The sequence below is a fragment of the Rutilus rutilus genome, assembly GCF_951802725.1.
Source record: "Rutilus rutilus genome assembly, chromosome: 7".
Taxonomy (NCBI): domain Eukaryota; kingdom Metazoa; phylum Chordata; class Actinopteri; order Cypriniformes; family Leuciscidae; genus Rutilus; species Rutilus rutilus.
Window position 1 is genome coordinate 45,697,065 of NC_140221.1, and position 21,856 is coordinate 45,718,920.

At 37.0% G+C, this 21,856-nt stretch overlaps 2 protein-coding genes across 3 annotated transcripts in view; both read left to right on the plus strand.

The window, feature by feature from the left end:
• Positions 1-21,856, plus strand: part of LOC311293503 (cytosolic phospholipase A2 gamma-like) — a 66,460-nt gene that overhangs the window by 15,486 nt on the left and 29,118 nt on the right. The gene's annotated exons all lie outside the window — the stretch shown is intronic.
• asgr1c.1 (asialoglycoprotein receptor 1c, tandem duplicate 1) lies at positions 1,104-17,175 on the plus strand. Of its 2 annotated transcripts, none has more exons than XM_084415490.1 (16): positions 1,104-1,153; positions 6,195-6,281; positions 6,423-6,593; positions 7,820-7,915; positions 8,030-8,137; positions 12,513-12,611; positions 12,790-12,870; positions 12,962-13,060; positions 13,183-13,281; positions 13,478-13,558; positions 13,650-13,748; positions 13,871-13,963; positions 14,194-14,253; positions 14,693-14,844; positions 14,930-15,039; positions 16,601-17,175. In XM_084415490.1, the coding sequence occupies exons 1-16, from the start codon at positions 1,108-1,110 to the stop codon at positions 16,749-16,751; spliced, it is 1,632 nt and encodes a 543-aa protein (XP_084271616.1). In that variant the 5' UTR covers positions 1,104-1,107; the 3' UTR covers positions 16,752-17,175. The 2 variants fall into 2 exon arrangements, with proteins under 2 accessions (XP_084271616.1, XP_084271615.1); XM_084415489.1 differs by lacking the exon at positions 1,104-1,153 and adding an exon at positions 5,079-5,224.

The following is a 21,856-nucleotide window of genomic DNA, read 5'->3' on the forward strand; positions in this document are numbered from 1 at the left end:
CAGAAGCATTCTGTGCTCTAATTCAAAAATTATGTATAGGCTCGGCAAACGTAAGATAATATTTCCGATTTGTGTCTGACTTCTAATAATAATTATTAAAACGTCCTCACTGACAATCTGCATAAACCTACTATCGACCTGTTTTGAGGTGTTTCGTGAACTTTTTTTGCACTTGAAACGGAAAACATGAGGAGAAATCGAGTCGACTATGATGCGCATGCGCAGTAGCTTCAGCGTCACCCTTGAGCTCATTCCTTTATGGATAAATATGGAAGCCCAGTTCCGCAACATAAGAAAAAAATGCTTTGGTAAATCATAATTATGACAAACTAAGTTGAAATTATGACATAAAAAAAAAAAAAAGATGAAATTACGAAATAATGAAATACATTTTTTTTTTCATAATTTCAATATTTTTTCTAATTTCCACTTTTTATAGGCCTATCATAATTTCGATTCAGTATTTAATAATTTCGAGGTTTGTAATCGCATACATAAGCATATCATGACTGCCATGTAAATTTCCACTTTTTATTCTCATGTCATAACTTGCGATTTTAATAACTATGATTGTAATCATTTAGATTTCTTTTTATCTTAGAATGTCAATTTTTTTTGTCATATTTAAGATTTACCAAAGCATGATTTCTTTTCTTATGTGGCAGAAATGATCTCCCATAGATAAAAGCACTTGTAAATAAAAATAAATAAACCCCTTTAATCAAAACCAGAGGTCTTTCGGTACCAAAATATTCATTTTGACCATGCTAATTCTAGGTATATGGTCAAGGGTGAAAGTTTAAACAAGAGGCAGACGAACCACAGTGAAACTGAGTGAAAACAGATGATGCTGGAAACACTGAGCAAACCGTTTTAATTAGTCATTAATCTGCAGAATAACTTACAGTACACTTGTTACACATACATTTTTATTTTGAAATGAGGAACGGAAAGTGCTGTTATTATACACTAATGCCCTGTTTACTAAAAAATAGTTTACTAAAAACATAGCAGGAGCTCTTTTGAATGTGTTTTGGATTCTCTAGAAAGCAAGTGACTGCAAAAGTTATGATGGTTTATCAGAAAACTGATAATTCTGAAGAAATCATGAAAATGGACATGGAATATGAACGGAAGACGACATTTAGCAAAGGTTTGCTATGATACTAAATTGTATTTGATACAGAAAGATGTCTTTGTGTTGTGTATGAGAGAAAGAGTTTTAGTTAGTTGCCTAGTAACACTTCAAAATCACTTTCATTTATTTTTATACATTATATGATGCTTAGTATAAAATGAACTTTAGATCGGATGGGATGCCAGAAAGTTATTATTTATCCAGATGCAATGGTGTGACATTTGTTGGTTGTCATTATTCACAGACGCTGGAATCCCGGGCAGCCGAATGACTGGAAAGAACATGGTCTGGGAGAGGAAGGAGAGGATTGTGGGCATTTTACATCTACTGGGATTCTGGGAAACTTAATGACAACCACTGCTCCAGCAAAATGAGATTCATTTGCAGAGTGTAATTCTGAATCTGAACAGAGCTGTGGTGTAGGGCCGATGGAATATTTTAATCTAATTCTGTTTGTTCCGTTTGAAATTTTCTGGATTTCATTTTAATGGTTAAATAAAATTTTAGTAATCAACAAGCATGTCTAATTAATTGAAATCATTTAACAACAATTTATTAAAAGGTTAACAAAAAATGACATGTTTAGGGCGCTATGAAATACGGTTTTGATGTTTTTGATCAAATTCTGTGTTTTCTGTTTTAAGATTTCTGTATTCCATTTTAATGGTTTGATTACATTTTTATAATGAAAAAGCATGTCTAATTAATTGAATTCATAAAAACAAATTATTAATTAAAAAAAAAAATTATTTCTATCAAATGAAGGCATAAAACATTAAGTGAATGTATCTATTAATCATATGAAATAAAATACAAATTGTCAAAAAAAGTGCTGCACAACATGGAAGAGAAATTATTGATTATTCCTTCATTTTTTTAATAATAATTTATTATTATTTTTAGTGTTAGTATTATTAATACATTGAGACGTAGCTAAATTCTACTGTACTGCTGGACAGGTTGCATTGAAGACTTTGGAGTTTCTGTGTGTTTGTGATATGACGATAGTTTTTCTCAAATGAAGTGGTAAAATGCTGATGAAGTGACTCTCAGAGTGGCTCTGGAGCTGAAGTTCATGCATTCATGTCCTCATATGAGGCGGCAGAGGGGGAAAACACCGCGAGAATCACGACAAATTCCATGAAATACAGCATTATACAGTAAATTATGTTTTTATGTCTGGGTTCCACAATTACGTCAGCATTTTCCGCATTGTGGAAATCATAGGGCCCTACAACAGGTGCCATCAAAATAATCAGCTCTATATTTCTTCACGCCCTGACAAAACTTACCAATTCACAAAATTAACGGAATGCATAGCTGATATAATCATTTCCTACTACTTAATTCTGAAAAAAACAGAGATTCTAATTACTGGACAAAAACGTAATAACCTAGAATACTGTCTAACACTTGATGGCTGCTCTGTTAAGTCTTCGTCATCGGTTAGGAACTAAAAACACATCTCTTTGACCTAGCATACACATAACACATTATAGACTTCTATAATTCAATGTTAGGCTGCATAGATCAGGTCAGCCGGAACCGGGAACACTTCCCATAAATCCTGATGTACTCGTTACATCATAAGAAGGATGGTGTCTACGCTAATATTAGTCACTCTGTTTATCCCGAGGTTTACCGCAGTCCGCCGGATCCAGGCCGTATCCAGATCTGATGAAGGACCTGCACCTGACACGACGACAACACAGTCCTGAAGTGTCAACTAGTCTCTTCCCTGTGAAGGCCTCCCTCCCCCCCCCGTTACCTCTCTACAGATAAAGCGTTGTCGGTTTAATTCCGGTTCGCGTGGCTACGTGGAAGCGATACAAATTCTGTAAATAAATAGGGCCTTAAAAATCAAAATACAGACCCTATTGAGTCATAGTGTTTGAACTCGGACTCAAATATAAAGAAATGTGGTCAGTGCTTAAGTGTAATTACAACACTTCAACACTTGCTTAAGTTCAAACACTATGAAACGTTCCATTAACGTGTGGAGCTCTGTAACACTGCCAGCGGGACATTAAACAGGACGTGTCTGTCCGAGCTCACGACAGGTTTTGCGTGGGAACCAAGCGGCAACCTCCCTGTCTCTCTCTTGAAACCAACACGGAAGTGAATTCAACGGCAATTCATCGACCGGCCGCTTGAGGCTGGCTGCAGAAGTGAGTCAAATCTGCATCTCCCCCATGTTAAAATGCCCAGCTTTACAGCAGAAAAAAACACGTTTACATCCTGGAGCAAAAAGTGGCTTTGGTCTATATAGCTTATTTTTCCCTTCATGACGACTGTGACGGGGGTGAATTTTTTTATAACTCATCCGTTTACATTATATTAAGCCTTAAAGTTCTGCATAATTAAGGGTGTGTCCACTTTTGAGTGACAGGTGGATTCCCTGCAGTGGTCATTAGTCATCATTAGCCGTTTGTCTGCTGTCTGTTAGCCGTCAAATTACCTCAGCTAATTGTGTGACTGTAAAAATATATAAATTCGGGAGTGACGTGCTGCCAAGATGGCGACGGTCAGCCACGCCCACTTTAGGCTTCAAAAACGGTCTTCAGAAACCTACGGGTGACATCACGGACACTACGTCCATATTTTTTTACAGTCTATGGTGGGAATGCACATAACTTTGCGGAAAAAATGTGACAAAAAACAATAAAAATACTCCCGTCCCAAATTTTTTCCACCAGCACATCCCCCTTTAGGGGCTCCGTATGAAACGGAAAACATGAGGAGAAATCCATTTTTTTACAGTCTATGGAGAAATCGCGCACTTGCACTTGACGATGACGAGTTGACTAGCCTATGCTGCGCATGCGTAGCTTCAGTAGCATCACCGTTGAGCTAAATATGGAAGCCCATTTCCGCAACATAAGAAAATAAAATGCTTTGATAAATCAGAACTATGACTAAATAAATCGAAATTATGACATAAAAAGATTACATTAGAAGTTCATAATTTAAGATTTTTTTAATCTAATAATTCCTATTTAGTATTTTATAATTTCGAGGATTTTAATTTCGTAAATGAGTAGCTGTATCATGACTGTTTATGTCAATTTCCACTTTTTAATCTCATAGCCTAATTATGTCATAATTTCGTCTGTAATAAGCATGATTTTTTTTCTCATGTGGCAGAAATTAGCTTCCTAGCAGTTCTAATTAATCGTTTAGCCAGAGGTAGACAGTAACGAAGCACATTTACTTGAGTACTGTACTTAAGTACACTTTTTAAAGTATCTGTACTTTACTTGAGTATTATTTTTTTTGGAAACTTTTTACTTTAACTTCACTACATTTGAAAGACAAATATCATACTTTTTACTCGACTACATTTCTGTCAAGGTCCTTGAGTAGAAAGTAGTAACGTCAGTCAGGGGATAATTTTTTTGTTTTTATCTCTAAAACCTAATTGTTTTTTTTGCAGGTGACAGACAGCCTATCAGTAATCTCTCTTGAGTCTTGTAGGGTCACGTGTCGTGAAGTTCAGCGATTTCCCATAATTTTCTTTGAACACTAATCAAAAAGATGATTATGGCTGTCTTTTTTGTCAATTCGTTTGTTTAATTTCTATAGGATTTATAACATTCTGAAAGCTCTTAATCCCACAGATACTACTAACTGGTAGGTGTATTCACTAGATTGCTTCAGAGGCATGAGGTAATAATACAACAATCCATTGACATTTACTTTTGATACTAAAGTACTTTTTAAAACGAGTAGGCTACTTCTGTACTTTTACTTGAGTAAAAATCGGTCTTTACAACTTTACTTGAAACGGAGTAATATTTGACCAGTAGTATCTGTACTATCAATCAAGTAAGGAAGTTGTGTCTTTTTTATTCTGTTTCTGCAGAATAATAAGTCAATATTTTTTGGAAAGAGGAACAGAAAGTCTTGTGTTATTATACATAACTGCCCAGTTTACTGTCATTGCAGGAGCTCTTTTGAATGTGATTTGGATTCTCTCTAGGAAGCAAGTAACTGCAAAAGTTATGATGGTCTATCAGAAAATGGATAATTCTGAAGAAATCATGAAAATGGACGTGGAATATGAACAGAAGACGACATTTAGCAAAGGTTTGCTATGATACTAAATTGTATTTGATACAGAAAGATGTCTTTGTGTTGTGTATGAGAGAAACAGTTTTAGTTTGTTGTACAATACCTTCAATGCCTGGTAACACTTTTTAATCAATTTCATTTATTTTATACATTATATGATGCGTAACAAAGAAATTAACCTTGAGAATGATTAAAGCATTTGATTCATTATTCATAATCTAAACATTGTGGCTTATGTTTGTTAATGACTTCTGTGAACATTTTGAACAAAGATACGGAGCTCCTAATGGGACATGGTGATTGAAAAAATATGAGATGTGAGGGAAAAAATATTTTAATGCTTTCGCATTCCCCCAAAAAACGTTGCATTTCCTCACAAAACCTTTGCATTCCTTCACAGAAACGTTTGCGTTCCCCTGGGAAACTCTAAAGAACTAAAGGTTTGCAAGCAAAAGCAAAGTTTCTCAAGGGAGTGCAAAACATTTGCAAGAGAACGCAAAAGCATTGACTTATTATTTATCTGTACAAAACTTCTTAAAATAGATAGATGAGAAAGAATCCATGAGGAACCAGACTCATCAGACTTAAAGGGGTTGTTGATTATGATTTCACTTTTCTAACTTTAGTTAGTGTGTAATGTTGCTGTTTGAGCATAAACAAAACAACATCTGCAAAGTTACAACGCTCAAAGTTCAAAGCAAAGGGAGATATTTGCTTTTAAAGAAATCGCTTTTTAAGGACTACAACAAACGGCTGGTAGAGACTACAATGAGCTTCTTCACGTGTTAGTGACATCACAAAACCTAAAACTTACATAAACCCCGCCCCCAGGAATGCAATTTGTAGCTTATAATGACAGAATATGCTAATCAATGACTAAAAGATACATTTTTATCATCAATGTTTGAGATTCAAGTTGGCTGCATTGCTTTAAAGAAATAAAAGAATTAAAATGGTATTTCTCATGGTGTGTTGTTTTCTGCAGGTCGTCCATGTAGCAGAAAAAGTGGCATCTTTGTGCTTGTAGGAACAGTCTGCATGATTATTTTCATCATCATGACTTCTGTCATCAGTGAGTGGTTAACATAAAACTTTGAAAGTGTTGCGCTGTAAAATATTAGCATTTTAAAAAGTGAGTAATGCAAAAAAATATCTGCATGTTTACAGCCTTTAAATTATGCTGATAAAAAAATAAAAATAATTTGGTTCCCAGTTTTTCATCAACGAAGAACATTCTCAGTGCTGGAGAGTTGGATGAACATTCATAGTTTCAATCAAACTTCAGTCAAATCTCAAGAAAAGAAAATTGAGACCTTGATGACCAATCTTACCTCTTCATTGAGTTCAATCACATCCAAAGAAGTGGAAAACCAACAAAAGCTGGGTGAGATTTAAAAATGTTATTAGTACATTTAAATCCTCCTAAACCAACATGTGTGTCAGGATTATGTTGTGTTTTGTGTTCGTCTCATTCCTGTGTGTTTGTTACATGTGATTCAGTTCAGTTTAGTCTTAAGGTCCTTGCAAACAGATTTAAAAATGCTCGTCTATAACTTTCGTCCATCATGAAAAAATGCACATCAGGTTTGATTTGGGTTGAGAGTTTTTTTTGACAATTCAGAGCCACCGAATGACAAATACGAAAAAACACATACATTATATGATGCGTAACAAAGAAATTAACCTTGAGAATAATTAAAGCATTTGATTCATTATTCATAATCTAAACATTGTGGCTTATGTTTGTTAATGACTACTGTGAACATTTTGAACAAAGATACGGAGCTCCAAATGGGACATGGTGATTGAAAAAATATGAGATGTGAGGGAAAAAATATTTTAATACATTCGAATTCCCCTGGAAAACTGAAAACTGAAAAAACTAAAAAATATGAAAATTTCGGAAATTTAGGGTTGGCCTACGTTTACACAACAACGATTTGCTTAAAACAGAGAGGTCTTTTGAGTTTTCTGAGACGACACCATTGTCGAAACGATCCCCATTCACACTGATCCGTGAAAATGACTAAAAACGCTGTATTCTGCTGCCAGGCCATATCTAATGTTTTCAGAACGGTCATCATTTTCAGTTTAACGGTTTTGTTGTTTACACGGAGACCGTTTTCAAAAACTTCCACTTTGAAACCAATTTTCAAAAGTTTTCGTTTTCAGGCACCCAAAATGGCGTTGTCGTGTAAACGAACGGCCAAAACGCATAAAAAGTTTTACGTTTTTAGTAGAAAACGGTGTCGTGTAAACAGCCCCTCAATTACCTCCCAGTTCGTCTCCTTGGTTACTGATTATGTTCAGCTGTCTGTCATTAAGTTTCCCTGTGTTTATAGTCCCTGTCTCATTCAGTTCATTGTCGGTTCTCATCTGTAGTGTGAGTAGTTTATGTGATCATTCTCTGTGCCTTCATCTATATATTATCATGTTTATTAATGAAAGTTAGCTTTGATCTTCATTGTCTTCATTCTGTGAACTACAACATCTTTTGCTGACAACATGAATACGATCATCTAAATATATCGATACATTTTTTCTACCAGGACACAACTGTGTATTTCTGACTGTAATAGCAGGACTTGTTTTACTTCTACTTTTTCACAGAGCGCCAGCAAGGTCTGTCACACGCTGAAGTGAAGAGTTTGATGAACAGTTTGAGTTCTGCTGTGTCAGCGCTGACATCCAAACTGAATGATGCAGGTCTGCAAATCTGATCATTTAAAGGAGATAACCATAAGAAATACTTTTAAGAGCAAACTCTCACATTCTTGATTGTTTATCAATCATATATATAATTTTTTTTTCCTTTCACAGTTGACAACCAAGTGCAGAAACAGACTGAAACACAAAAACTATTAGACTACTTAAAAACCGCTGTTACTTCTCTACAGTCTGATCTACAAAACAGGCAACGTGACTTTGGTAAGACAGAGGCAATATTAATATAAATATTTAATTTAATAAAGTTATTTCATGAATTAATAAGACCTTATAGTGAACATGTAATTATCTTGTTATGCTCTCTTTTAAAATATCTCCTATAACATTAACTGTATCTGGTTATGATACTTTGGGCCACATTCAGATCTCAGCATGTTTTCTTACTGGAGACATTAACACTGAATGTACTCATTACAAGTACAAGTAAGTACAAGTAAAATTAACGGTCTAAAAATCTACTCAAGTAAAAGTAAAAAGTAGCTTATCCTAAATGTACTCAAAGTAAAAGTTACTGAGTTCGTTTTTTAACAGCGGGGGTGGGGTGGGGTGGGGGACTCTCCTGTGCAGGGTTGTAACCATAGACTGTAAAAAAATATGGACGTAGTGTCCGTGACGTCACCCGTAGGTTTCTGAAGACCGTTTTTGAAGCCTAAAGTGGGCGTGGCCGACCGTCGCCATCTTGGTAGGACGTCACTCCCGAATTTATTTATTTTTACAGTCAGACAATGAGCTAAGGTAACGTGACGGCTAACAGACAGCAGACAAACGGCTAATGATGACTAATGACCACTGCAGCGGGAATCCACCTGTCACTCAAAAGTGAACACCCTTAATTATGCAGAAATTTAAGGCTTAATATAATGTAAACGGATGAGTTATAAAAAAATTCACCCCCCTCACAGTTGTCATGAAGGGCAAAATAAGCTATATAGACCAAAGCCACTTTTTGCACCAGGCTGTAAACGTGTTTTTTTTTCTGCTGTAAAGTTGGGCATTTTAACATGGGGGAGATGCAGATTTGACTCACTTCTGCAGCCAGTCGATGAATTGCCGTTGAATTCACTTCCGTGTTGGTTTCAAGAGAGAGACAGGGAGGTTGCCGCTTGGTTGTAACCTATGAGATTTTCACAGTACGATAATAACATCTCAGAAAATATCACGGTTTACGTATTAATCAATTATTAAATAAATAATCGGTATTATTAAATTAATTTTATTAAATTGTATTTATTCAGAAAATCAATGTTTCTTTTTATGATTTAATACAAATATTATAAAAAATGGTAATCAAATGGAAATTTAATTTTATCATTTTATTTATTTTTTGAGGAAGTGCTGCAAAACAGATTTACTAAATTAAACTTAAAACTAAATTTTTGAAATAATCCTTAAATAATGTTTAAATAAATTGTATTATTATTATTATTATGAGAATAACAGGAGATAAAACGAGATACGTTTGGAGCAAAGTTAAAATTAAATTATATAATTTACATTTGCCATTTCATACACTAGTTTTAAAGGAACACGCCGACTTTTTGGGACTTTAGCTTATTCACCGTATCCCCCAGAGTTAGACAAGTCCACACATACCCTTCTCATCTCTGTGCGTGCCATAACTCTGTCTGACGCACCCACCGCTAGCCTAGCTTAGCACAAAGACTGGAGGTAAATGGCTCCAGCTAGCATACTGCTCCCAATAAGTGACAAAATAAAGCCAACATTTTCTTATTTACATGTTGTGATTTGTATAGTCACAGCGTGTACAAATAACAAGGTCACATGAGACACAGCCATCTTCTAACCGTATACATACTGGGAACTATATTCTCAGAAGGAGAATATACGGGGCTTCTCAGGTGCTGCGAGCAAATCACTCCGCCCAAGTAGCAGCGCTTCGCCTGCGTGAATGCATTTTCAATTTGCACATTGAATTTTGCTATATTCATTGCGGGACATTTAATGAAAATACAATCGCAACTGTGAGTGTAAATACAATTAAGAAAAATAACATTTAAATTATCATTTTGCTGCAGTTTTTGCTTGAACATTTTAAACATATCTAATCATTTCTGTAATACATTTTCATTTTAATTTTGTTTAATTTAACTTATAAAGCGTTAAAATATGTATTCAATTTACATATTAAAACTAGTGTATGAAATGGCAAATTAATTTTCTTTCTTTTTTTGCACCAAACATTGCACAAATGTAATGGAAAATGTAAATTTAATTACAGAAATGCATTGCCATTTTACATATTGCATTGTCATTTTGCATATTACATTTCAAATTGAATATTGCTACCCTTATGCCTCCATACAGAACAAGCAGATTATATATTTATATGGCAGTGCTTTGTGCTTTCATATTTACAGACCATGTTGCGAATGCGATTGGATTTATTGCATATACAGTGAGGAAAGTAAGTATTTGAACACCCTGCTATTTTGCAAGTTCTCCCACTTAGAAATCATGGAGGGGTCTGAAATTGTCATCGTAGGTGCATGTCCACTGTGAGAGACATAATCTAAAAAAAAAAATCCAGAAATCATAATGTATGATTTTTTAAACTATTTATTTGTATGATACAGCTGCAAATAAGTATTTGAACACCTGAGAAAATCAATGTTAATATTTGGTACAGTAGCCTTTGTTTGCAATTACAGAGGTCAAACGTTTCCTGTAGTTTTTCACCAGGTTTGCACACACTGCAGGAGGGATTTTGGCCCACTCCTCCACACAGATCTTCTCTAGATCAGTCAGGTTTCTGGGCTGTCGCTGAGAAACACAGAGTTTGAGCTCCCTCCAAAGATTCTCTATTGGGTTTAGGTCTGGAGACTGTCTAGGCCACGCCAGAACCTTGATATGCTTCTTACAGAGCCACTCCTTGGTTATCCTGGCTGTGTGCTTTGGGTCATTGTCATGTTGGAAGACCCAGCCTCGACCCATCTTCAATGCTCTAACTGAGGGAAGGAGGTTGTTCCCCAAAATCTCGCAATACATGGCCCCGGTCATCCTCTCCTTAATACAGTGCAGTCGCCCTGTCCCATGTGCAGAAAAACACCCCCAAAGCATGATGCTACCACCCCCATGCTTCACAGTAGGGATGGTGTTCTTGGGATGGTACTCATCATCATTCTTCTTCCTCCAAACACGTTTAGTGGAATTATGACCAAAAAGTTCTATTTTGGTCTCATCTGACCACATGACTTTCTCCCATGACTCCTCTGGATCATCCAAATGGTCATTGGCAAACTTAAGACGGGCCTTGACATGTGCTGGTTTAAGCAGGGGAACCTTCCGTGCCATGCATGATTTCAAACCATGACGTCTTAGTGTATTACCAACAGTAACCTTGGAAACGGTGGTCCCAGCTCTTTTCAGGTCATTGACCAGCTCCTCCCATGTAGTTCTGGGCTGATTTCTCACCTTTCTTAGGATCATTGAGACCCCACGAGGTGAGATCTTGCATGGAGCCCCAGTCCGAGGGAGATTGACAGTCATGTTTAGCTTCTTCCATTTTCTAATGATTGCTCCAACAGTGGACCTTTTTTCACCAAGCTGCTTGGCAATTTCCCCGTAGCCCTTTCCAGCCTTGTGGAGGTGTACAATTTTGTCTCTAGTGTCTTTGGACAGCTCTTTGGTCTTGGCCATGTTAGTAGTTGGATTCTTACTGATTGTATGGGGTGGACAGGTGTCTTTATGCAGCTAACGACCTCAAACAGGTGCATCTAATTTAGGATAATAAATGGAGTGGAGGTGGACATTTTAAAGGCAGACTAACAGGTCTTTGAGGGTCAGAATTCTAGCTGATAGACAGGTGTTCAAATACTTATTTGCAGCTGTATCATACAAATAAATAGTTAAAAAATCATATATTGTAATTTCTGGATTTTTTTTTTTTAGATTATGTCTCTCACAGTGGACATGCACCTACGATGACAATTTCAGACCCCTCCATGATTTCCAAGTGGGAGAACTTGCAAAATAGCAGGGTGTTCAAATACTTATTTTCCTCACTGTATCTACTTTTGATTTATTCATCCATACATCAGTTTGCGTGTTTTACGTTAAATCTGTATTATATAAATTCCATTTTAATGAGGATTCCCTCTGCATCACGGAAATCATTCAGCCTTAAGTTCTAAACGGGACATACCTTTATCTGCATGGAGGGAGGGTGTTCCCGAACATTTTCTATGTGTTTCCTGCTTTTGCAGCCACCTGGCGTCCACATTTATTTGCAAATCGGATATCTATCCTCTAGGACAACCATGCGTTTTTTTTTCTACATCCAAAGTATTGCCATACTGGCCATGGTTCGCTTCATAAGAATTCAACGGCGTTTCGCTTTCAGCTGGGGCTCCATCGTAATTATCTTTTAAAATGTTTTATTCTGTGGCGGAAACAAGCTTCCATAGTATGCTAAGTTCTTGTCTAAGAAAAAACTGATATGAGCAGATGTTGATTATGTATTTTTATATTTTCTCATTCACAAAGCCATTATTGCTATGCACACAGTGATCTTGCTGATCCAGTATATTGTATTTATGGCTTTTGTCTCATGTTTAAGAGTCTCTGTCGAGTTCAGTGAGTGTCCTGAAGAGTTCAGTGTCAAATCTCACTTCATCTGTCACATCGTTTTCTTCTCAATCTCAACTATCAGACACCAGTAAGTAGACACTACATTACATGTGCAATACGGCACTCCATTACACTACAAACAGGGTGCGAATTATGGAGTGGGGTGTTTGAAACCCCCAAAGGACACCAAGTCAACAGGTCATGCTACTATTACGTAAGTCTACTATATTCAACATGTAAATGCAACATCTACTTCTTCTCCACAGTGCGGCAGCAGGATATGAAGAGTTTGACTGACAGTGTGAATTCTGCAGTATCAACGTTGACATCCAAACTGAATGATGCAGGTGTTTAAATCATTTAATAATATTGCATATTTCTTATTATCTGTGTATTGATGAAGAAAATTCTTTTAACTGCAACCTTTTTTTCACCCAGTTAAAACGCAGGACCAGAAACAGACTGAAACAGAACGATCGCTGGACAGTTTGAAGTCATCCATACAGTCTGATCAACAGAACAAACAACGTGACTTCGGTGAGTAAGAAACATAAAAAAAAAAAGTTTGAATGAAGTTATAGGCTTGCATAATATAATTCAGTCTCAAACATCAAACATTACTGATATATCATATTTATGTATTTCATCTCGTGTTAAAGAGTCTCTGGCGAACTCATTGAGTGCCCTGAAGAGTTCAGTGTCAGATCTCACTTCATCTGTCACATCGTTTTCTTCTCAATCTCAACTATCAGACACCAGTAAGTAGACACTACATTACATGTGCAATACGGCACTCCATTACACTACAAACGGTGCGAATTATGGAGTGGGGTGTTTGAAACCCCCAAAGGACACCAAAACAAAAGTATTAGCAGCAAGTCAACAGGTCATGCTACTATTACGTAAGTCTACTATATTCAACATATAAATGCAACATCTACTTCTTCTCCACAGTGCGGCAGCAGGACATGAAGAGTTTGACTGACAGTGTGAATTCTGCAGTATCAACGTTGACATCCAAACTGAATGATGCAGGTGTTTAAATCATTTAATAATATTGCATATTTCTTATTATCTGTGTATTGATGAAGAAAATTCTTTTAACTGCAACCTTTTTTTCACCCAGTTAAAACGCAGGACCAGAAACAGACTGAAACAGAACGATCGTTGGACAGTTTGAAGTCATCCATACAGTCTGATCAACAGAACAAACAACGTGACTTCGGTGAGTAAGAAACATCAAAAAAAAAAGTTTGAATGAAGTTATAGGCTTGCATAATATAATTCAGTCTCAAACATCAAATATTACTGATATATCATATTTATGTATTTCATCTCGTGTTAAAGAGTCTCTGGCGAACTCATTGAGTGCCCTGAAGAGTTCAGTATCAGATCTCACTTCATCTGTCGCATCTCTGTCCTCTAAACAACAGATCTCTGGTGAGTTATACATTCACAATACTCAATAATGCATTTATTCCCATATTGTACTCCATTGAATCTATTTCAAGCATGATTTCAGAAATATAATCATAATTGTTGGTTTCATGGACCTGCATGCTGACACTGACATTATTCTTTACATTGGAAATAAATGGATTGAAATTAAATCCACAGGACACTGACTGCAGAAAGTCTAACAAGGTCTGATGTGTTTTCTTGTGTTCTAGAGGAGAGAGTCATGAACGCTCTGAAGGAGCTGAAATCTAACATGGGAAACAAAACAGCAGGTACTGCATCTACACTCTTAAAGGGGTGGTATAACGCCCTTTTCACAAGATGTAAAATGTGTCTTTGATGTCCTCAGAGTGTGTGTGTGAAGTTTTAGCTCAAAATACCCCACAGATATTTTTATATAGCATGTTAAAGTTGTCACTTTTTGAGGGTGAGCAAAAACACACCGTTTTTGTGTCTGTCCCTTTAAATGCAAATGAGCTGCTGCTCCCGGCACAGCTGCTAAACGGGACTGTGTCGTTATCCGGTTATGGCGGGAAAGAAATTTCTCAGATTTCATTAAAAAGATCTTCATTAGTGTTCTGAAGATGAACGAAGTATATAAGCGTTTGGAATGACATGAGTGTGAGTTTTTAATGACCGTCATTCATATCCGTGTGAACTGACTTTTTAAATCTGCTCTTATTTTGCATCTCTTCTCTCTCTCTCACGCAGACGTCCCTGTAACCTGTAAATCTGACTGGACATTGTACAAAAGCAGCTGTTTTTTGTTCTCCAATAATAAACTCAACTGGATTGAGGCACGAGATTACTGCAAAGCACAGGGCGCGTTACTCCTCAAAATAGAAGAGGACAACGAGGAGTGGGTGTGTAATGTTCATGGCATTCACATATCAGCATTTTGAGTTTTTATAAAAAAAATTTTTATCAGTTTCTATCTTCCTCCTATAGGCATTTTTGAACAAACATACCATACCCGAGCACTACTGGGTCGGTCTAACGGATCAGAACACAGGCCAGTGGAGATGGGCGGATGACACTCCTTACACTATGAACAAAGAGTGAGCTGATTCATGCATTATCCAATTTGATTTCTTAGCAAGCATGCACTTAAATAGCATGCATTTAAATTTACATTTGAATCATATACATATACCTTTTATAACTTTAGTACCAAATCTTGGCCTCAAGATGTCATTTACTTTGACATGCTTATCCCTAAATATGATCTAATGTCCACTTTATTTTCCATGGCGTAAATTAGATTTTCTGTGAAGATTTTTTTTCCGCTGAAACTGTGGTACTTGGTGATTCATACAATGCAAGTTAATGGCTTTAAGAGTAAAAAAATAATTATAATAATAATATCTGAGGCTCCTGACGATTCATTGAGGTCTCATGAAGCGAAACAATACATCTGTGCAATAAACTGAACATTATTTACTCTTACTCTTTTAATTGAGAAAATTAAAACTCACATAACGCACAAGAGACTGAACGTGATTCAAGACCCCGATATTCTCACGGCGAAGTTCTTTTTAATTTTTTGCTCAAAAGTGTAAGTGAAGTCAAAATTTGGAAATACCTTTGCAGTGATTTACTTTTAAGGAACATCCCGATGCCGTCCACGTTTAGATGAATATGTGAATATGTGCTGCTCTTTCCTCTCAATAACAAAATAAACACACAACAGAAATGAGAAAAGAAACAGTTCAGAAAGGATCTGATCATAGCGATGTAAAGATGTTTGCATCAATAATTGCAAAAAAATACATGAAATTCTTACATATTAGCCCCTTTAATCTGGTAGATGCTGATGTGATGTTTTGGTGATTCTAATTGAATGGTGATAAAAAAAAAAAAATATATATATATATATATATATATATATATATATATATATATATATATATATATATATATATATATACACACACATACATACATACATACATACATACATACATATATATATATATATATATATATATATATATATATATATATATATATATATATATATCTTTTTTTTTTTTTTTTTATATTTGCTCGTTTTATTCATAAAGTCAAGTGGTTTGAAAGAAATGCATATATACATATTTATTAACAATTTAAAATGTATTTGGAAACAATATCTATAAATAAGAACTTATACCATGTTTTTCTGTATTCGTTGTCTTTTTCTTTTTCTATACCCCTGACATGTTTGGTTATATGTTCTAGAAAAAAAGAATGACAAAGTGCAATACGTGGTACAACTATTTGAACTAGAAACCAATGTGTTTATGATTATGATAATTTCAAATGATAATTTGCGGAAGCCTCACAAATTCAAGTCAGAAATGGCTACGCTACTCTTACGTTTTCCAATTATTGCTAATTATAATCATGAGTAGGAAAGGAAGCAGCTATACTTCAAGATAATGTACTTCAAGCTTTTGCTTGTCAAATAAATGCATCTTGCATTAAACAAAAATTCCACCTGTTTAAATATTTGTTGTTGGTAGTGGTGTTGGGATTAAATGCATATAAAAAATGAACTTTAGATCGGATTGGATGCCAGAAAGTTATTATATATGCAGATGCAATGGTGTGACATTTGTTGGTTGTCATTGTTCACAGACGCTGGGGTCCCGGGCAGCCGGATGACTGGAAAAAACATGGTCTGGGAGAGGAAGGAGAGGAAGGAGAGGACTGTGGGCAGATTACATATACTGGGAAACTGAATGACAACCACTGCTCCACCAAAATGAGATTCATTTGCAGAGTGTAATTCTGAATCTGAACAGAGCTGTGGTGTAGGGCCGATGGAATTTTTTCATCCAAATCTGTTTGTTCTGTATACATTTTTCTGGATTCCATTTTTTTACCCGTTAAAATATTTCTGGATTTCATTTTAATGGTTAAGTTACATTTTATTAATCAAAAAGCATGTCTAATTCATTCAAATCATTTAACAATTTATTAAAAGTTTTATAAAAAATTACATGTTTAGGGCCCTATGAAATACGCGTTTTATTTTTTACCACATTCTGTGTTTTCTGTTTTAAGATTTCTGTATTCCATTTTAATGGTTTAATTAAATTTTAATAATCAAAAAGCATGTCTGTTTAATTCATAAAAACAATTTATTCATTAAAAAACAAATCATTTCTATGATTCTTTTCAGAAATTTTCTGGCAATAAAATTAAGGCATAAAACATTAAGTGAATGTGTCTATTAATCATAAGAAATAAAATAAAAATTGTCAAACAAAGTGCTGCACAACATGTAAGAGAAATTGATTATTCCTTAAAAAAAAATTTATAATAATTTATTATTATTTTTAGTGTTAGTATTATTAATACATTGAGACGTAGCTAAATTCTACTGTACTGTTGGACAGGTTGCTCTGAAGACTTTGGAGTTTCTGTGTGTTTGTGATATGACGATAGTTTTTCTCTAATGAAGTGGTAAAATGCTGATGAAGTGACTCTCAGAGTGGCTCTGGAGCTGAAGTTCATGCATTCATGTCCTCATATGAGGCGGCAGAGGGTGAAAACACCGCGAGAATCACGACAAATTCCATGAAATACAGCATTATACAGTAAATTATGTTTTTATGTCTGGGTTCCACAATTACGTCAGCATTGTGGAAATCAGCAGTCAGGCCCTACAACAGGTGCCATCAAAATGACTATTTATGGACATTAATGCCACCAGTTTCTGATAAATTCTTAGTGGGAAAGAGTGTTATATCATTACTATATACATATAGTATTTATTAATTTGTTTTATATTTTTTTCCTCCGTTTTAAGTTTAGTTTGTGTTATTCATTTTTGTTGTATTTTTTTCAGTAAATTTTTTTTTAATTTCTGTTTAATCAGAAATTCAGTTTCAGTTTAGATGCTTTAAATAGTATACATTTATTTATAAATTATATATAAATGATTCATTTTAGTACTTAAACTTGAAATGTTGTCTTGGCTTCTAAGTGAAATATTTACTTTATAAAGGCTTTTTTTATATTTTATTTCATTAGCGTAAATTATTTTAACAGTTTTAGTTGGTCAGATTCATGATTCAAATACTTAGTAATTGACCATCATCCCACAAATGCGGCATTAAACTTGTATTTACTTTACAACATTCCTTAAACTTTGAAAGAAATTATACAGAAAGCAAGATACAGTATTATTGAGGGTGGACTCAAACTTGATGCTCCTAATAGCATCATTGTCATGATGGCCACCAGAGGGCACCCTCGCCTCGCCATTTCCCATGCACCCCGTACAGAGACTAATCACCTGCACAGGTGTTTTCCATTATCTGCTCTACTTAAGCAGCATTCACACTCACACTCATTGGGTCTCATTCATGAAACATTCGTAAATATACGAGTAAATATGTGAGTGATTTGCACGTAAAGAGACATTCCCGAAAATTCTTCTCCTGATTCATAAATACTTTGTAAACATCCGATGTGATAGTGAAATGTGTGTGTGTGTGTGTTAATGAATTCCAATCAGTCGTAAATGGGACGCGCGTGCATGCTCATTCTCAATTACCATAAATCCGACCCATTAAAACCGACTGACAACTATATATGGGCATCATATTATGACACCAAACGAAGGATTTCAACATGTCTTCTCAAAAGCGAATGAAGAAGAGAAATTTCTCAGATGCAGAAATTGAAGTTTTTGCTTCAGAGTTTATTATCAGAAGTTCATTTAAAACGCCACATTTTATTTTCAAGCGTACATAGTGGCGTATCAGGCCCTAAAAAAAGGAAGCTTGGCAGCATATTACAGATGCAGTTAATGGAGTTTCATCTGTTAATCGAACAGTCCCAGAAGTGAAAAGAAAATGGTTCGACATGAAGCTTGACTGCAACACTTGTGACTTGCGGACTTGTAAAAAAATATATATAAAAAAATGAATAAACAGCTTGAATATTAAAAAAAGAAAAAGAAAAAAGAATAAACAGCTTGAATATAAAAAAATATATAAAAAAAAAGACTTGCGGACTTGTGTTCCGTTTGCGGATGCTATTACTGGCTCTCGTAATAAAAGTAAAAAGAAAAACCGTATGTAATTACTATATATAAAATTGTTCAAAATGCTGTGTAAATATGTACCCGATTAAGGTGAATTAAAATGCAGCCTTATTAATGAGCAAAACGTTCGGATGTTAAACGCGATTTACGCGTGGCTGGGAGCAGGTATAGATTTCTTTCGTACTAACTAACATTTGGAAAATACGAACATGTTAATGAATCCGAAAATTTACGCCAGAACCACTTTACACACGATTTACAAAAAAATTCGTTCTGCTCGTGTTTCATGAATGAGACCCATTGTGTGGTCTTGGTTTGCCCCGGCTGACATTTCTAAGCATTTACCTTGATATTCTGTGACCCTTCTGTGTATGATCTTGGATTGTTGGACTACTGTTAATTCTCTGCCGCCTGCCCTTGTGATCTTGCTCTCTGGAACTTCGACTGCTTTGCTGCCTGCCCTGACTCTTGCCCGGTATCGTTTCTGTTTCTGCTCTGCCTCTATTCCTGCTACTGTTGTTTGAACACTGCCTGTTTGACCCTGATCTTGATTATTAAAGATAATCTGCAAATGGATCCACATGCTAAATTTCTCTTGCCAATTTCTACAGGCGGTTTATACGTAACTTCAGCACCATAGCGGCTCCGCTCACTTTGTTGCTCAAGGGAGGGAGACAGAGCTTAAACTGGTCGCCGTCAGCTCAGAACGCTTTCCAACAACTCAAGGATCGCTTCACCACTGCTCCTATCCTTCATCCAGACCCAGATCAAGAATTCATAGTCGAAGTTGACGCTTCCAACACTGGCATTGGAGCTATCCTATCTCAACGTCAGGGCAGTCCTCCCAAGCTATTCCCATGTGCTTATTCACGCAAATTGAGTTCCGCCAAGAGCAACTATGACGTTGGAGACCGGGAGTTGCTGGCAATGAAGGCAGCCTTTGAGGAATGGTGACATTGGGACAACTTTGAGGGTGCCAAAGTTCCCTTCACTGTTCTCACAGATCACCGTAATCTAGAGTATATCCGCTCAGCCAGAAGACTCAATCCCCGGCAGGCAAGATGGTCTTCTCACGCTTCGATTTTAAAGTCACCTATAGACCCGGGTCCAAGAACTGCAAAGCCGATGCACTGTCAACACTACATTACTCTTCATCATCTCTGAGAAGAATCAATGAGACCGTCATTCCGTCTACACTAATCGTAGCTCCAGTCCAATGGGACATTCTCACTGAGATCACCGAGGTTCAAACTAATGATCCCACTCCACCGAATTGCCCAAATGATCAAACTTATGTTCCTCATGGTTTTCGCCAACGGGTCTTACATCTGGTGCACGACTCCCCCAGCTCTGGTCACCCCGGGATTACGGCATCACTTCAGCTGGTGTCTGAACGCTTCTGGTGGCCATCGCTACAGGCTGACACCATCGCATTCGTCCAACAATGACCAACTTGCAATATGTCCAAATCATCTCACCAACTGTGAGCCAACTCACCAACTCACCAACATCTCACCATCAGGCTGCTGGGTTGTTACAGCCTCTGCCCGTTCCTCAGCGCCCAGGGTCTCATATTGCCATTGACTTTGTTACTGACCTCCCCAACTCCAGGAATTACACGACCATTCTGACCATGATCGACCGATTCTCCAAGGCTTGCCGACTCATACCCTTACCCAAACTACCCACAGCCTTCGAGACAGCAGAGGTGCTCTTAGAACAGGTCTTTCGATTCTATGGACTCCCGGAAGACATTGTTTCAGACTGGGGTCCGCAATTCACGTCACGAGTCTAGAAATCCTTCTTTCAACAACTCAACATCAACGTCAGTCTCACCTCAGGTTACCATCCACAATCCAACGGCCAGGTGGAGAGACTCAATCAAGAGATAACTCGATTTCTAAGATCCTACTGCCATCAAAACCAGAACGATTGGAGTTGGTTCCTGATATGGACCGAGTACGCACAGAATTCGCTCCGCAAACCTTCAGCCGATCTCACCCCATTCCAGTGTGTTCTCGGCTTCCAACCGCCTCTGTTTCCCTGGTCAGGAGAACCCACTGAACTCCCTGCAGTCAACGACTGGCTAATCAGGAGTGAGAATACTTGGAATGCTGCTCATGTACATCTACAACGAGCTGTACGACGAACTAGGGAACAAGCCGATCGTCGAAGAAGGGAGGGACCTGAATATACACCTGGACAATGGGTCTGGCTCTCCACTAGAGACTTACGACTCCGACTGCCAAGCAAGAAATTAAATCCCAGGTACGAGGGTCCATTCGAAATACTCAGACAAATCACTCCAATTTCACATCGTTTAGCTTTACCTGCCAATTATCGTATCTCAGCCACCTTTCATGTCTCCCTGCTTAAGCCCGCCGGTGGTCCCAGAGGAAAGGGGGACCAGGAGGTCGCTGACGAGAGAACCCCTCCCATCATTGTGGACGGTGAGGAGGCTAACCAGGTCAGAGAGATTCTGGATTCTCTACGCCGTGGACGAGTGTTGCAGTATCTGATCGATTGGGAAGGATATGGCCCAGAGGAAAGATTCTGGGTCAACACCCATGACATCTTGGATCCCACACTTACCACAGAATTTCACCAAACTCATCCAGACAGACCTGCACCACGTGCTCGTGGACGACCTCAGCGTCGAAATGCCCCTCGCGTCCGGAGCCGCTCGCAGGGGAGGGGCTCTGTCATGAATCAGACCTCTGTGGCTCTCTCCGATGGCCACCGGAGGGCACCCTCACCTGAGTATTGACTTTCCCGGACTCCATTTCCCATGCACCCCGTACAAAGACTAATCACCTGCACAGGTGTTTTCCATTATC

What these genes read in the sequence shown, in the direction of transcription:
- asgr1c.1 (XM_084415489.1), top strand. Translation starts at nt 5,140, where the DNA reads ATGATGGTCTATCAGAAAATGGATAATTCTGAAGAAATCATGAAAATG. An exon ending in ATCCAAACTGAATGATGCAG is followed by an intron (nt 13,559 to 13,649) that starts GTGTTTAAATCA and finishes TTTTTCACCCAG; the next exon opens with TTAAAACGCAGGACCAGAAA. An exon ending in AAGAGGACAACGAGGAGTGG is followed by an intron (nt 14,845 to 14,929) that starts GTGTGTAATGTT and finishes TTCCTCCTATAG; the next exon opens with GCATTTTTGAACAAACATAC.